Raw genomic sequence first — 17,533 nt, forward strand, 5'->3', positions numbered from 1 at the left:
TGTCTCAGGCCGCACCCCCGCTCCCCGCAGTGCCAGGGGTGCCCTTCAGTGGACAGGAGCTGCCGCTCCTGTCCAAACGGGGCGGGAACCCAGACACCCGGGCCGAAGTGGGTTGAGTGGGACACTGAGAAGCTGGGTCAAAGGGGCCCAGCGCCGCCCCCACCCCTGGGTTTGAGTTGCTGGACCGGAAACTCTGCTGGCGGCAGACCGTCCCTGCCGCCCCCCTCCTCACCTTAGCAGACGCAGCTCGGCCAGCAACGTGGGGTTCTGCTGGGCCTTCTCGGGGGTCGGTTGGGACGCCTGTTCGTGCTCCAGCCGCAGCCGCTGGATCTCCTGCAGGATCTCCCTAGGGGCGCCGAGAGAAGAGGGGGGCTCGCACGCGTCCCGGCCTGCTGCCTGGGTGGGGCCCCTCACCTGGGGGCATGCTGACGCAGCCCCTCTAGCCCAGCTGTCCCCAGGGATGGGGAAGGAATGGCCCCTCCGGGCTGACAAGGGCGGGAGAGTGTCATCTCGGGAACGGGGGGGCTGCCAGGCAGGGAACAGGCCGTACGGGGGCGGGGAGGGGGAGTGGGGGTGAAAGGACTCCCGGTGCCTGTCCCCCCCACCCCCCGGCCAGATGGTGACAGATCTGGGCTCTCCTGGCCCATCTCTTTGTCGGTCCCGGTTCTGTGGCTCTGTGCAGACGGGCTGCCGTGTGGCCTCCACGTGTTTACATGGCTTATTCCGTGAGAGCGGAGAGGGGGGACCCTGTGGCTGTGGTTTGGCTCAGGGTTTGGGGGGCGGCCCTCCTGCACGAGGCTGGCGCATCTCCCGCCGGGGGGAGCATCTGGAGGCCCCCAGGCTAGTGAGTCCTCGAGGAAGATGCCACCCGGGCACTCCCCGGCCTCTCACCGGTTCTTGTTTTCCAGTTCTGCAATCAGCTGCCGCTGCTGCTTGTTGGCATCAAAGTTGAAGCTCAAGTCGGTCGGCGGCCGGGGCTGGAGGAGGAAGCGGAGGGGGGGGCGGTTTCAGGACATCCCGGACCCCGCTCTCCAGGGCCCGGGCTGACGGCTGGCTTCTGAGGTACGGGGAGCCCGCCCACACCCCCACTCACCACAGGCCTGCTTCGGGCCCTTTTCCACCAACACAAAAATCCTCTCAGGCCAACATGCTGCGCCCCTCCCCCCCCCTCGCCGCCCACAGGAGTTCCTTTTCTAGAAAGTTCATGCAAATGGAACCCGGAGCACGCAGTCTTCGCTTTGGTTCAGGGCAGACTGTGGCTGGTCGAAAGGCTGTTGTTTCTGTGGGTACACCCTGAGGAAGACCCCGAGGCGGGCAGAATCCCCGAGTCCCGGGGTGACCCCACATCTCTCGTCATGATGCACTGCCACACTTCTCAGTTCCTCCATCCTACCGGGGGCTTTTTTTAGCGCAGTCAAATAGCTTCATGTAAAGACAGCTACTCAGAGACACGCGAGAGGGAGAGAGCGAGCAAGAGAGAGAGAGAGAGAGAGAAAGGGAGAGAGAGGACATAGGCTTTTGTCTTTTTGGTTTTAACCATTCTACTGGAGTGAAGTTGTTATCATTTGAGGTTTTTTGTTTGTCTTTTGGCTTTGGGTTACACCCAGGGGTGCTCAGGGGTTACTCCTAGCTCTGCACTTAGGAATCACTTCCGGAACGTTCAAAGGACTATCAGGGATACAATTCACATTGGTTGTGTGCAAGGCAAACACCCTACCCGCTGTACTATTGCTCCAGCCCCTCATTTGAGTTTTTCAACTCTAACAAATACCACCTGTTAAGTGCATACTTCAGTGATTTTCATGTTTACGAGGCTGAGATCATCACCAATTCCAGAACATTTCCATCATCCCCAGAGACCCCCCATTCCCATCTGCGGCCACTCACTCCCCTCTCCCTAGCCTGACAAAGAATCTGCGTCTGTTCCCGTGGGTTTGACTGGGCTGGGAATTCCACGGAATCAGGAGAAAGTAGGTCATCTCTCACGTCTGGCTTCTCTCGGCAGAATATTTTTGTGGCTCCCCCAGGTGGAGGCATGTCTCACAATTTCCTTCCTTCTTACAAATGCGCCCTGAAATGGCGACGCTGTAGAAGTCTGTGTCCCCGTCACAGCTGGCGGACGCTGGCCTTGTTCCCGCGGAGGGGCTCATTTTGGCACTGCTGTTCTGAGCGGTGGTGCGTGTGTCTCTGGGCAGAGATGTTCCTTCTCGGGGACCCTCCGTCACATGGTACGGCCTCTGAGCAGCTGCGAGCACACATTCCCCACTGGCACTGCCAGCTGTGTGGAGGGCTCCATGCTTCCCGCGGCCTCGCCAGCATCTGCTCACGCGGCCACCTCTGGTCGCACCCATGCTAGAGTGTTTGACGTGACACTTGCTGTGCATTCGAGCTGTGTTTTCCTAATGACTGACGGTCTGTGAACTTCCAGGTGCTGCATGACTGGCTGCGTATGCATCTTCTTTGGAAAAATCATGACGGCTTTGATTTGCACATCCACTGAGATTTCCCACCCTTTTAGCCTTTCCTGGGAATCTAGAAGCTGGCAGAGGGAAAGTTCAGTGGCTTGACGTGCCTGTGCTGCAATCAGGCTACGAGTTCAAACCCTAGTGTGGCCACATGTGCCAACCATGGTTCTGACAGCCCCTGGGTGCACCGGGCGGCTGTGCTCTCTGTGACCTGGGTATCCCCATAGTCCGCTGTGTGTAAGCACCACAACTGATGGGTGTGGGCCCTGGTGAGGGACACCCGCACAATGTACATGGCCACCGGATCAGAGGGTGATGCCAGCGAGCACGTGTGTAAGCCCCGCCAAGGGCTGCAGCGTCTGGTGTGAAGTGTGGGAGCGCCACAGCCAGACGCGTGTGTAACCCTGGTCACCGCAGAGACCAGGACTGTGACGGTGATGAGTGGGATACTGACAAAGGAAAGGTGGGGAGGCCTGGAAGCCAATCAAATGGAAGACGGGTGCATTTCCTGTACTGGTTCATCAGGGTGGATGTGGTCCAAGATAAAAAAGGAAATATTTTTTCCTGCTACAGATCAAAGAATCTCAAGAAATGCAAGTGGTATTTTCTAATCAAACCAGGATAAATCAGCTCCACTCCTCTCCCCTCCCTTCCTCTCCTCTCCTCTCCCTTCCCTTCCGTTCCCTTCCCATCTCTCCCTTCCTCCCTCCTTCCCCTTTCCTCCCTCCTTCCCTCCTTCCTTCCCTCCCTCCTTCTCGTGCCTTGCATTTGCTCCCCAGCATCCCAATGGTCCCGCAAACATGTCCAGGCATTATCTCCTAAGCTCAGAGCCAGGAGCACAACTGGCTGTAGCCCTCATCCCCCCAAAATGGGGGGTTATTGAGCAGATAGTCCAAAGGATTGGGGTAGCATGCTTTATATGCAGAAGGCCTGGATTCGATCCCCAGAATCACAAGGTCCCCCAAGCACCGCCAAGAAATGACTCCAAAGCAAAGAGCAGGGGAGGAGGCCCCAGGCACCGGTAGGGGTTCCCCCCAAACCCAAAGGAAAAAGTGGTGTCCAGCAGCCAATGAATCTGAATTTACAATACTGTATTCTGAGCTTGTAAGAGTACGCACGAATCACAATACGATCACGAAATCCCATTGATTGTCGATTTCTCGAGCGGGCTCAGTAACCTCTCCATTCATCCTATCCCTGAGATTTTAGAAGCCTCTCTCCACTCGGCCCTCCCAATGATGCCGCATTGGAGGCTCTTTCAGAGTCAGGGAAATGAGATCCAGCTTGTTACTGGCTTTAGCATATGAATACACCATGGGAAGCTTGCAAGGCTATCCCATGTGGGCAGGAACTTTCAGTAGCTTGCAAGTTTCTCCCAGAGGGAGAAATAGGTTATAAAATATTGCGTGGCCTCAAGCTTCTGGGAGCCTGCTTTTAAGTCTCTGGATGTTGACCGTTGATGAGATTACACACACCTGGGTTCCTCTGCTGGTACCTTCATGCGTGAGGCCTGTCCGAATGTGTGGAGAGGGGCCTTGAGCATGGCTGTGGCTAGGTTCTGGTGGTCTTCTGTTGGATATCATTGGTTTGTCCTTTCCCCCTTGCCACTAGGAGCTTAGGTTTATCAGTCACACCCATCAAAGTGCTCCCGAGTCACTCCCATTCCTTTGTTTATCTGTAACCATTTCTACCAGTTTATCTGCTCTTCCCTTAATCAAACTCTGTTAATTGGTAAGGTCAGAACTTCCTAGGACACTGAATATTATAACATTGCCTTTCTCTCCTCTTTATGCCTTTTGAATAATTTACTTTAAAGCTATGTCTTTTTTGTATAGACACAAGAAGACAATATTATGTTTTTATAACTTAAGACTTAATTGGCCTCGAATATTATTCCCTCCTGGGCATCTGCTTTCTCCACTTAAGCCTCAGTTGCCCTCAGTTCCTAGCACCCCAAAGTAGGGTCCCCGACGTGGGATGGGAAGGATCCAGGGCAAGCGGTGAGTTATGTGCTACCCTGGCATCGAGATGGGCCTGGCCAAAGTGCCTAATTCTTAACTATAAGTTAAGAGCTTGATCATAGACAAATGCTGTCATGATCCAATAGTAATTATGAGACTGGGACCCTGCCAGGGATAGGAAAGACTGATCTGGCCTGAGCACTGTAGTCTGAGATTGAGATGGCCCCAGGAGAGCAATTCTATAAGCTTTAATGCATCTCTTATTGTGTCCATACAAAATAATTAATATTATGAATTCTTATATGTTTGCTGGCTGAGGAGAAGAGAAACACATTCATGGGACTCTGCCCTTGGCCTTACCCTATTGCTGACCACACCTATGTGTATGCCCCAACCCCCTCATGCTGTGGAGATTTAACTAGGCTGTAAGAGTGGGTTGGGGGCGAGATCCACGGGGGCCAGATCCACAGATCGAGAGAGAGACCGAGAGCCGGGAGAGAGGCAGAGAGAGAGAGAATGAAGTAGGATGGGGGAGAAAGAAGTAGGAGGAGAATCAGAGGAGAATGGAGATGGACATGAAATAAACCGATCGAGCAACCAGTTTGGCCTTCTTCCTTCCTTCGCCTGCCTCGCCGCCTGCGCGCCCTTTCTTTTTATTTTTGTGTTTTACACAGTCTTCAGCCGCCAGGAGCTCTGCTCGGGGTGGGGAGGGAAGCTGGAGCCCATCCCCTCCTAGGAGCCCCGGTGAAGACAACCAGGTGTGTGGGCAAGAGACTCACCGGTAGGGGTTCTCCCAAAACCCAAAGAAAAAAATGGTGGCCAGCGGCCAATGAATCTGAATTTCCAATACTGTATTCTGAGTTTGTAAGAGTATGCACTGAACGTCAGAAAAATGGTCTCCTGGGATGGGAGCTGCCACGAGTAACAGGTGCCAGGTCCTGCATGCCCAGTGTGTGCGCACACACTTGGTCATGCGTGGGGGCTCCTGCAGTGCTCAGAGGGGGCCGTGTTTCCTGGCCACGCTGCCTGTGCCTGTTCCCGGCCATGGTGCTCACATACACCCGGTATGGCAGGGCCACCAGAACGCCCAGGGTGGGGGCACGTGGCCACACCGGGGATTCAACTCATAGCCTGAACAGGCACCTCGGGCGCCCGACAAATGTCCTCTAACCTCTTCCTACCAGCGGCCCTCCCGGTCCCATGCCCTGGAGAAATGTCCTTTGGATGAGAAACCAAGTTGAATGAGTTGAGAAGGACTCAGCAGGTACCGAGTTTCTAGAATAAAAAACTGTCAGTGCTGGGGCTGGAGCGATAGCACAGCGGGGAGTGTGTTTGCCTTGCATGCAGCCGACCCGGGTTCTGTTCCCAGCATCCCATATGATCCCCTGAGTACTGCAAGAGTAATTCATGAATGCAGAGCCAGGAGTAACTCCTGTTTTGCCGATGTGACCCCCCCCCAAAAAAAAAAAAACAACTGTCAGTGCACCAGTTGAAGGCAGGTGAGCGTTACAGAACAGTATTATAGAAAGAGGTTCTGCACTTCCTGCCAAAGCATGTGGTTCTCATTCTGCCAGAAGAGAAGGACCGTGGAGGGGACAACTCAGACATCCACATGTAGGAAGGAGCCTTGGCCACACACGCACAGAGAAACGCTAACAAGTCCTGTCCATGGGCCTCTACTCAAACTGCTTAAAAGTGTACTAGGGGCGGCCAGGCCCACGTCCCCCCACCACTGTCACGTAAGCTTGTCTACGGGCCCTGTTACAGAGACTCATAAAAAAATCTCGGGAGACATCAACTAGCTGCAGAAATTTCTTGGACACTATTTCCGGCAACCCCCAGAGCCATCTCGGGAGGGAGGCGGGCCAACCCCTGCCCTACCAAAGCTCTGGCAGTCACAGCCGCCCCCCAAACCTGCTGCCATGCCTCTGGCCAGACGGCCCCGTTAAATATTCTGAATTTTCTGGAGCAGTATCCTCAAACTCTACAATACTGACTTCCCAGTTTTAGCACACCAGATTGGCTGGGAATGTAACGTGGAAGCCAACCAATCTTGACTCACAAAAACATTAAACACAGAAGCTCAACTCGCAACAACAGCTAAGTAAACCCTCCGACAAGGGCTTAATATCCCCATGGTGAGATGTCGAAATTTTCACAGGTCTTCTTTTTGCTTTTTGGGTCACACCCAACGATGCTCAGGGGTTACTCCTGGCTCTGCACTCAGGAATCACTCCTAGTAGTGCGTGGGGGACCATATGGATGCTGGGGATCGAACCCGGAGCGTGCAAGGCTCTGTGCCTTACCTGTTGTATTATTGCTCCGGCCCTCAGCCCAACATAATTAAAAAGCAGATTCAAAAGATGTGAAACAAGCTTTTTCATGAACGGATCTCTGATTTAGACATGAAAGGCCTTTGGGGCTGGAGCGATAGCACAGCGGGTAGGGCGTTTGCCTTGCATGAGGCTGACCCAGGTTCGATTTCCAGCATCCCAGATGGTCCCCTGAGCACTGCCAGGAGTAATTCCTGAGTGCATGGGCCAGGAGTAACCCCTGTGCATCGCCGGGTGTGACCCAAAAAGAAAAACAAAAAGAAACAAAAAAAAACTATAGATACGAAAGGCCTTCTATTGATCACGATTGGGACACTGGACAAGCCTGTGGAAGAACTCTCCCCCGGGACCCGGAAACCCAAGACAAGTAAGTGGGTTCCCAGGTCCTGATTCCTATGCAACAGGACCAGCGACACTTCGGCTCACTGACCCCCTGAGCTCCGAGCAGTAGGAACTTCCGGTGGGCCCTTCGAGGAAGCCCGGTCTTGAATTAGGTGCACTGTAAGAAGAACCCAGCTGGGGGTCCCCTCTGCCCGGGGCTTTGAGAAATGACTGCCCTTATTTCTAATCTTATTTCTAAGCAGAAGCACATTGCCCGAGGAGCAACTGGCTGGAGTTTGGCATTAAAAGACGCATGGCAGGGCCAGAGTGATAACACAGCGGGCAGGGCATTTTGCCTTGCACATGGATGACCCAGGTTTGGTCCCGGGCATCCCACATGGGCCCCCGAGCACCGCCAGGAGTTAATTCCTGAGTGCAGAGCCAGGAGTGACCCCTGAGCATTGCCAGGTGTGACCCAAAAAGCCAAAAAAAAAATGCATGGTCACTCACAAGACTGAACAGTGGGGCTGGACTGGTCTTCTTGCATGAAAGGAGGTCAGGGTTAGATCTTGGATACCACGTGGATCCCCTGAGCACTGCTGGGAGCAACCGCCAAGGAACTGAATAGGGGGGCAGCCCCCTAGCACTGCTACGTGTGGCCTAGAGCATGCCAAGCACTCAGTACAGAACCGGGTGCCCGGCCCCCTGGCCATGGGGGCCGCTGCCACACCGTCGTTGATGGGTTCAGGTCAGAGCAATGGAAGGCACAACAATGCTAGGGACCGTGTCCTAAGACTTACAGGTTTAGGGACTGGAGCGATAGCACAGCGGGTAGGGCATTTGCCTTGCACGTGGCCGACCTGGGTTCGATTCCCAGCATCCCATATGGTCCCCCGAGCACCGCCAGGACTAATTCCTGAGTGTAGAGCCAGGAGTAACCCCTGAGTATCACTGGGTGTCACCCAAAGAGCACTGTCTGTCACTGTCATCCTGCTGTTCATCGATTTGCTGGAGCGGGCACCAGTGACGTCTCCATTGTGAGACTTATTACTGTTTTTAGCATATCGACTATGCCACGGGGAACTTGCCAGGCTCTGCCGTGCGGGACAGAGGAATCGAACCCAGGTTGGCTGCATGCAAGGCAAATGCCCTACCACTGTGCTATTGCTCCAGTCCAACCCACAGAGCAAAAAAAAAAAAAAAAAAGACCTACAGGTTTAATATCTGGGAACAAAGGCTCCCAAGAGAACGACCCCTCTGCTTCTGCTTGAGCATCCAGTACAGGCAACTTTCTGGCAAGGAGCCTTCCTGCCATCTTCCCGGGCCCTCGGGAGGCAGCCCGCTCTGCAGAACTCTACCAGTTCTGGAGCTGGAGACATATGTGGAAACTCCAGGGTGAGCGCGGAGATGAGATGGACAGCAGAGACACGGGCTGCAGGACCCGCACTGCGGCACGTCGGCCGCCCGCTCCGTCTTCGCCGCCTTCCAGGGGCATGCCTCACATCATCGCCTCCTCGCTCCGACGAGCTGCAGAGCCTCGGATTATTAATCACTCATCTCCCTCCCTCCCTTGCCCCTCTCAAAGCCTCAATTATGCTTTTTAGGGCAAGGGCTTCCCAGGGTGGCTGTAAATCAGAAGTCTTTCTTTCTTCAATGAAAATCGATGGTCCTGGAGAGCGTGCTGGAGAGCAATGCCAAGAACCCACATCGTTTGTTCGGTGCCCCGCATGTGATCACAATATGTAGCCAAGTGTGTGGAAGCCCCGAGTCACGTGTGTGCAGAGGCCCACACGGAGCGCGCCCACCTCTAAGTCTCAGGAGAGAGTGGACATTTCTGGAAGGGAGTGTGGAGGAGCAGCTGATGGGATCGGGACATGGGGAGGAAATGGGAGTGGGGGTGGGGATGGGGCGGGCTCCCTGGAAAAAACAAAAGCAAAAAAGAACAAGAACAAAAAACCCTCCTGGAAAATGTGCGCGTGTTAGGAGGTGTGAGCACAGACGGCTTTCCCACTGATCCAGGTTTCTCAGGGTGAGGTTTAAAATGTCTGGGCATCGTGGGGTGCAGCCAGCAGCGCAGAGCTCTTGTGTGGAGTCACTGGCCCAGTGGGCAGAGAGGCATCAGCAGGGGCCCTCAGGCCTCCTGAGCACTCCCCACCCCTGCCCCAAATTCACAGATGTGTGGCCTCAAACGCAGGGAAGAACCCGTGAGTGGCCGCTGAGATGACAATGGCGGACCATGCACTGTAGCTTTGCCCCAAAGGAGTCCAGGCACCTCGGGAGACTCACGGGGCCCTGCTGGCGCGTCTGAACACTTATGATTCTTGATGGGGGGTGGGGGGCCCTCAGGTCCCTTCCCACCAAGGCAGGTGCAGGGGCTCCCCCGCCCACACAGCGGGGCGCCTGTGGCCGAGAGAAACGAGTTAATGGTCTTTCTTTGTGGGAGAGGGTTTCTGAAAATAAAATCAATACAGAGCCTATCTGGCAGGCTATAAATACATTCTTCTGAGCGCTACACCCACTTTATGCAAAGCACTTGTATCAGCCAGAGATTAGAGGATTAGAAGTCTTGTGTTGAACAGAAACCCCGTCCAGAAAAACCCTCCCCTCCCGAGAGTCGTAAGATAACCGCATTTTGGAAAATACACAGAAGATGAAAGGGATCCGGTCAGGCCTGAGTCTTGAGACCCTTCTAAAAACATCTTGTTTCCACAGCACGGACCAGCAACTATCAGCTGCAAACAGACTTATCTTGTACAGAGTGAAGGGGCGTCTCCTTTCCAGGGACAAATATGTTCCTCGGAGCTTTTATTGACAGTATTGCAAAAGTCAGCAGGGTTAAGCAGGGGCTTTAAATCTACTTCATTTAAAAGACCCACCAACTGCCCAACTGGGCACATGATGTCATTTTCATCGAAACATTCTCACTTCCACTCCAAGTGGACCACTCGCCGTGCCGTGGATGGAGGGCACGAGGGAGGTCCAACTCGCCCCACGGAGCTCGGCCCAGACTCGCCGCTGTACTGTGGCTTTTTTCTCCTGAGCTTTGGAGCTGGAGTGTAGACCCGGATGTATCTCCTAATACTACGCTCTTCAGGAAGGGACTCTGAAGTCGAACCAAGCCAAAGGAATAAATGGTTAGGGGGTGGGGGAAGGAATGAAGCTGGATTCTCCACTGACAGCTTTTCTGATTCTGTCTCTCAGTAAGGAGGTGAGGACAGGCTGTTACCCACTCCTTGGCCGAGCGTGGAGTACGGTCCCCAAGGACCCGCCTACTTGTACAGCCAGGTTGGCGCCAGCCTCATTCTCTGTGCTGTAGACACACAGTCTCCCAGCTTTTGCGGGAGATCCCCAGCTTTTGCGGCCTTTCTGTGGGGGCAGTCAAGGGTCACAGCTCCGATCCCGCTCTGTCAAGGGGGCTTCTGCCGCTCAGCCATAATGTCCAGGGGGCAAATCTCAGCCGGTGACGACGGCTCAGCCCAGCCGGGGCATCGACACACTCAGAGTCCGTGGGCTGGCTCCTTACTCGCTCTCAGGCGTATTTTCTCAGAAGAACCGCGCAGAAGAGGCAGGAGCGCCAGAAGGATGACGGGCATGGAGTGCAGTATGATATTCCCCAGCATGAACTTCATGGCCACCTTCAAAAATCTCTATTTCTCCTTTTAGCTTTGCATGGTTTGGTTAATCCAGTACATTAAAGATATGTGTCTTTTAGCACACACACACACAAAGAAAAACTCAATAGTTTCGGGCCATACCTAGCAGTGCTCAGGACTTCAGGGATCACTCTTTGCATTAGGGGTGGGGGGTGTGGTGCTGGGAGCCTCACTGGGGCCAGCTGCAAGGACACCCCAAATGCGGTCCAGGGCTTCAGGCCTGGTCATTAGTGGGATGCAAGACAAGTGCCCCGCACCGTCTCTCCGGCCCTCATCTGCTTTTCTTCTGTTTCTCTTAGCAATGTGTTTTCCGTCTTCAATAGGCTTTGTCAAATTTATCCATTGTCTCTGATGCCTTTAATGTCAATAACATTTGAAAACGGTTATTTTTCCTGTTTTGAACTTTTTTTCTAAGTTCTTGTCCTCCTCCTCCTCCTCCTTCTCCTCCTCTTCTTTTTTTTTTGGGTCCTACCCGACGATGCTCAGGGATTGCTCCTGGCTCAGCATTCAGGAATTACTCCTGGCAGTGCTCGGGGGACCATTCGGGGGATCAAAGCCAGATCAGCTGCATGCAAGGCAAACATGTCCCAAGTTCCTAAATTTTTCCTTAGAAGATTCCTTTTTTATATTCATTTTTTAAAAGGTTCTCTCTCTTTTTTTTAAATAATAGTACCATTATCACTTCCTACTCGCAGCACTGCTCCACCGTGCCCACCCTCCACCACCGAGCCACGGCCCCTCCCCCTTCCCTCTGCCCACCCCCCAGTTCAACCGACCGTATCTCAGGGCTGCTTCCATGAGTGATGTTTAATCCTTGGCATGGATTAAAAACATTTCGTGTCTTCTGCATATGATCGAGATCATCTGTCTTTTCCCCTCTGACTCACTTAGCATGACATCCTCTAAGTCCATCCAAGTTGCAACAAACCGTAAGATCTCATCTTTTCTAACAGCTTCGCAGTCTTCCGCTGTGTAGATGGACCAAAGCGTCTTCATCACTCGCTGATACTGGGCACCTGGGTTGTTTCCAGACTGCGGCTACTGTAGATAGTGCTGCGATGGGCGCAGGTGTGCCAGGTGTGCCTTTGAAGTCAAGTTTTTGTTTTCCCAGGAGGGACATATTGGAGTTCTATTGGGAACTGTTCAGTTCTACTCAGATGGGGGGCTGGAGCGATAGCACAGCGGGTAGGGCGTTTGCCTTGCACTCGGCTGACCCGGGTTCGATTCCTCTGCCCCTCTCGGAGAGCCCGAGAAGCTACTGAGAGTATCCTGCCTGCATGGCGAAGCCTGGCAAGCTCCTGGTGGCGTATTCAATATGCCAAAAACAATAAAAACAAATCTCCACAATGGAGACATTACTGGTGCCCGCTCAAGCAAAATCGATGAGCAACGGGATGATAGTGACAGTGATTCCGATGGGAGTTCTATTCTTAATTTTTTGAGGCATCTCTAAACTATTTTCCACAGAGCCTGGACCAGGCAACCGGCAGTGAATGGAAGTTCTTTGCCCCTCACCCCTGCCACCACTTACTGCACGTACTGTTTCTGCTTTTCTATATAGACCATTCTTGCGGGTATGCAGTGATATCTGGCTGTCATTTTGATTTGCATTTCTCTGAAAAAATCAGTGATGAAGACCATTTTTCATATGCTGGTTCACCATCCTTATAGGATCTTTGAGAGTAGTGTCTGTTCATCTCCTCTCATTTTTTTTTCTTTTTGGGTCACACCTAGGGATGCTCAGGGGTTATTCCTGGCTCTGCACTCAGGAATCACTCCTGGGGTGCTCAGGGGACCATATGGGATGCTGGGAATCGAACCTGGGTCAGCCATGTGCAAGGCAAAGGCCCTACCCGCTGTGCTATCGCTCCAGCCCCCAAACCTGTAAGTCTTAGGGGGATCATATGGGATGTTGGGGATTGAACCCAGGCAAACACCCTGCACGCTACTATCACTCAGGCCCCTTTCCATTTTTTGGATGGGGTTGTCTGATGTTGAGTTTTAAAAGGGCTTTATATGTCCCAGATATTGGCCCCCTGTCTGACAGATGGAGTGCAAGCAGAGTGTCTTTCCATTTCAAGCCCCATTTCTTCCACAGGGTATGAGTTTTTAGTTTGAAGTAGTTTTATTTATTTCCGCTATTTTTTTTTCTTGGCCAATGGAATTAGTTGTATCATAAGACTTAAGTCTTTTTCTTTTTTCTGTTTCACCTAGGTTGAAACTATTTATTTACACGCTGAGAAACAAGCAAGTGAAGAAAGCCTGGCATGACACAATCAAAAGGATTGCACTTAAACACTGAAGTCTTTAATCAAAGAAGTCTCCAGTGGTGAGTCTTGCCTATGTTATCCTCAATGAATTTTATAGGAACAGGCTTGATATTGCAGTCTTTAATTATTTTTTTTTCTTTTTGGGTTACACTCAGTGATGCTCAGGGGTTACTCCTGGCTCTACACTCAGGAATTACTCCTGGTGGTGCCTGGCGGACCATATGGGATGCCAGGGATCGAACCCAGGTCGGCTGCACGCAAGGCAAATGCCCTACCGGCTGTACTATCACTCTGGCCCCCTCTTTAATTCATTTTGAATTAATCATTGTACATGATGTGAGATAGTGGACTGATTTCCTCCCTCCCTCCCTCCCTCCCTCCCTCCTTCCCTCCCTCCCTTCCTTCCTTCCTTCCTTCCTTCCTCCACTCCTCCCTCCCTCCTTCCCTCCCCCGCCCCCTGTAGCAATTGCTGAGAAGACTGATCTCCTGGTTCTGCTACATGCTCTGAGTCCCTATGTCATCTAACTGTCCGTACATCTGATGGTTTACCTCTAGGCTCTCAATTTTATTCCACAAATTTGAAAGTCAACGTTTGTTCCAGTATCACAGTTTTGATCACTACAGCTTTGTAGTCCAGTTTTTTTTTTTGAAAATTTTTATTTACATTTTTAGCTTTTTGGGTCACACGGCAATGCTCAGGGATACCCCTGTCTCTGCACTCAGGAATTACTCCTGGTGGTGTTTGGGGGACCATGTGGAATGCTGGGGATTGAATCTGCCATGTACAAGGCCCAACCCACTGTAGTATTGTTCTGGCCCTGCAGTACAGCTGAAAGTCTGGGGATGCCTTTTTTTTTTTTTTTTTTAAATCTCAGGACCATTTTGGCTACTCTGGGGGTTTTCTGGTTTCATAGGAATTTTAGATACATTTGTTCTACATTCTTTTTAAAAAGTTCTGGGAATTTTGATGGGGATTGCCTTTCATCTATAAATTACTTTGAGTAAGATGGTCCTTTTCGTGGTGAATTACGTTGTGGAACTGTCCACCGGGAGATTCCCATGTCCATGAAATTGACCACATCATATTCAATCGACGGTTTTGCCTGACTGATGTAACTGTTGTCCCAAAATTCCAAACGGGATCAGATCACCGTTTTCCTTTGTACGAAATTCTGCTTCACAGAGTGGGGAGAAAGGGCTGCAAAGTTTAAGAAGAGAACTTCCAGAATGACCACCAACGGGGAGCTCTTTGGCACTACTGCAGCAATATAGGAAGATGCCATCATTGACAACATCGACGAGGAATACTGGTTCAGCACCTCCATGATTGTGTGAGGAATGCAGAGAGAGAGAGAAAGCCACAAAAAGTCTCCTGTCTTTGGAAACTCTCGAGCTCATTTGCCAACGTCATCTGGCGCGAGCCTCAGGCAATCACAAGCTAATGTCTGAGCTTGCGAAGCTGTGCAGAGAAGTGATAAAGGAAGACCTCAAAGAGAGAAGAGCAGCAGTGTTGGCCGATGTAGCAGAAGCCAGGAAAAGTATTCGAAACATCTGCCTGTCCTTTGCCAACTATAAGACAAAGATGACTGCCCTCCGACGTCCTGATGGATCTATCACATCATCCAGAAGGGCAATGGAGAGGATTATTCACGAGTCTACTCGGATCTCTTTGATAGCCATGTCCACCTGCCCACATGCCAAATTCTGCATGACAGATATGTCATTCCCAGTGTTCTCCTTCCAAAGTCCATCATGCCATTAGTAGGTAAAGAAGCATACAGCACCCGGTCCAGACAAGGTCAGACCCAAACACCTGAAGAATCTGCCGCCAGTACTCGTCAATACACTGGCTCGGCTCTTCACACGCTACCTGTCTGAATGCAAGGTTCCGTCCCAATGGAAAACCAGCAGGACCGCCCTGTGGTACAAGAAGGGAGACATTCACAACATCGACAACTATCGCCCGATCTGTCTGTTGTCCGTCGTCTACAAGTTATTCACTCAAGTCATCCTGAATAGAATAGGCAGAACACTAGATGAAGGACAACCATGTGAACAAGCCGAGTTCGGGAAAGGATTCAGCATGATCGACCATATCATTGAGGTTTCGTGAGAGTTCAAGATGCTGCTCTAATGTTCATTGATTTAAAGAAGGCCTTTGATTCTGTTGAGACTGAAGCAGTCCTCGAAGCCCTAGCCAAACAGGGTGTTCAAACTAATACATCAGGATCCTCCGAGAGCTGTATTACGGATTCACCACCAGGATCTCACTATTCTACAAGGAAGTGATCAGCGACATAAAGAGAGGGGTTCAGTAGGGCAACACCATTTCACCAAATACTTCAGTGCCACCCTCGAGAACATCATGCGATGACTGGAATGGGAAGGAATGGGAGTTAAGATAGACAGTTGGCAACTACACAAGCTAAGATAGCGAATCATCACTTTGATGATGACATCGTTCCCATAACACCAAATATCAGCCAAGTGACATGAATCCTGGCTGACTTTGACCGTGAGTGTGGAAAGGTTGGACTGCAGCTGAATCTCACGAAGACAATGTTCCTGAGAAACTGACTAGTCCCTGATCTTCCTCTTGCCCTCAACAGAACGAACATCTCCGAATGCAGCAGTTATGTGTACTTAGGTCAAGATCTCAACATGACAAATGGCTTGGCACCTGAACTGCGCAGGAGGAAGAGAGCAGCGTGGAATGCCTTCAAGAACGTTTGAAGAAGTTGTTAAGAGGACAAAGAACCTCCAGCTCCAGGCACATCTCTTTGACTCCACCATTATTCCTGCACTAATATATGCCTCAGAGACCTGGGCCCTATGAAAACAGAATGAGAACGCTAGTCGGGTATCCCAAACAGGGTGTTCAAACTAATACATCAGGATCCTCCGAGAGCTGTATTACGGATTCTTTGCCTGTCCTTCGAAAGAGCTATGCGTGGAGTATCACATTTCACTCAAGTGAGAGAAGGAATCCGGAGTTCCGACCTCCATCGACGATCAAGAATCAGAGACGCTGTCTCGTTTGCCAAGGTGTCAAAAACCAGATGGGCCAAACACATAATGCAATTTAGAGACGACTGCTGGACTAGAGCTATTACCAACTGGATTCCACGGGACATCAAAAGACTGCGTGGCTGCCCACCTATGAGATGGTCAGACTTCTTTGTCAAAACCCTGAACAAATGGTTTGAGGCTCTTCCTGTTCCTCAAGCGAGCAGATACCACTGGGCTACACTAGCATGGGACAGGGACAAATGGAGACATTACTGGCGCCCGCTTGAGCAACTCGAAGATCAACAGAATGACAAGTGATACAAGATGTTTTTTTAATAGTGTTCTTCCAAAACATGGACAAGAAACACGTTTTCATTTCTTGGTGTTTTTTATTTCTTTCAGAAGTGATTTGTAATTTTACCTATAATTACAATTTATATATACATGGTTTATAACTTTCACTACAAATACATATTTCATCTTCTTTGTTAAATTAATTCCTAGCTATTTGAGGTTTTTAGAGATGGTAATAAATGGGATAGTTAAAATTTTCTTTCTCTTATTTATCATTGTTTATTTATAAGAATGCAACATATTTCTGTGCCTTGATTTTGTAAGCCATTACTTTACTGTATAGGTTTATTGTTTCCAGATTATTTTTTTGGTGTTGTCTTTGGTATTTTCTGTGAAAAATATCATGTCATCTTCAAACAGTGCTGGGTTGACTTTTTTACCATTTTAAATTCCTTTGATTTCTCTTTCTTGCTTAATTGCCGTGGCAAGTACTTCCAACACTATGTTCAATAGTTGAGATGAAAGTGAACATCCTTTCTTGTGCTTAACTAAATTTTTTTTTTTTTACTGTTAATGGTATTTGTAAACGACTTCTTTCCTATCTCTCTTTTCTTTTTTTGTATTTTTATTTTGGAGCCACACCCAGCGGCGCTTGGGGAAACCCCGTGGAAGGCACGCTCTCGACCGCTGCACTAGGCCTCTGGCCCCATCTTTCCTTTTTGGCCTTGAGCAGGATTTCTCAGGGCTTGTTAATTTTATTGAGCTTTAAAATAAGCCAACTCTGACTCGACTTTTTTCTGGAACAATCTCGTGTGTCTGGGTCATGCCCACAAAGTGGTGCTTAGAGGCTGCACTTGACTCGGTGCTCAGGGGCTGCTCCCAGCCGTGATGGGGGAAGGGGTGGGGCATGTGGTGTGGGGCTCGAACCCGGGACACAGCAGGCACAGCCTAAGCTGCAGCCCTCTGAGCCCTCTCGCTGCCTCCTGACTCATCTTTAGCAGACAGTGGCCTCTGCAGACACAATCCGCGGCCCCAGCAGTCCTTCTGCTGACCGCTCCCTCCCCAGGCCCCTGTCCTTCCTGCTGCCCACCACCGACTGTGTTTCAGCCACGCTCCGGCGCGCTCCGGGCACTCACCACGTTCCCCGCCTCTGCAGCCAGCCGGGCGGCGTAGCGCGCGATCAGCCGGTGCTCCTCGTCCAGGCGGCCAGGGCTGTCCAGCACGCTG

The 17,533-nt window shown here is 51.2% G+C and overlaps 1 protein-coding gene across 5 annotated transcripts in view; it reads right to left on the reverse strand.

Moving 5' to 3' along the window:
* The window catches only part of DTNB (dystrobrevin beta), a 242,437-nt gene that overhangs the window by 23,652 nt on the left and 201,252 nt on the right, over nt 1-17,533 (reverse strand). For all 5 annotated transcript variants that reach the window (XM_055121023.1, XM_055121021.1, XM_055121020.1 and 2 more), the window contains 3 exons: nt 17,443-17,530; nt 892-977; nt 233-346 (listed from right to left, as the gene is read on the reverse strand). In XM_055121023.1, the coding sequence (XP_054976998.1) occupies nt 233-346; nt 892-977; nt 17,443-17,530 (288 nt within the window). The remainder of the gene's footprint in view (nt 1-232; nt 347-891; nt 978-17,442; nt 17,531-17,533) is intronic.

The sequence above is a fragment of the Sorex araneus genome, chromosome X (genome assembly GCF_027595985.1).
Source record: "Sorex araneus isolate mSorAra2 chromosome X, mSorAra2.pri, whole genome shotgun sequence".
NCBI lineage: Eukaryota > Metazoa > Chordata > Mammalia > Eulipotyphla > Soricidae > Sorex > Sorex araneus.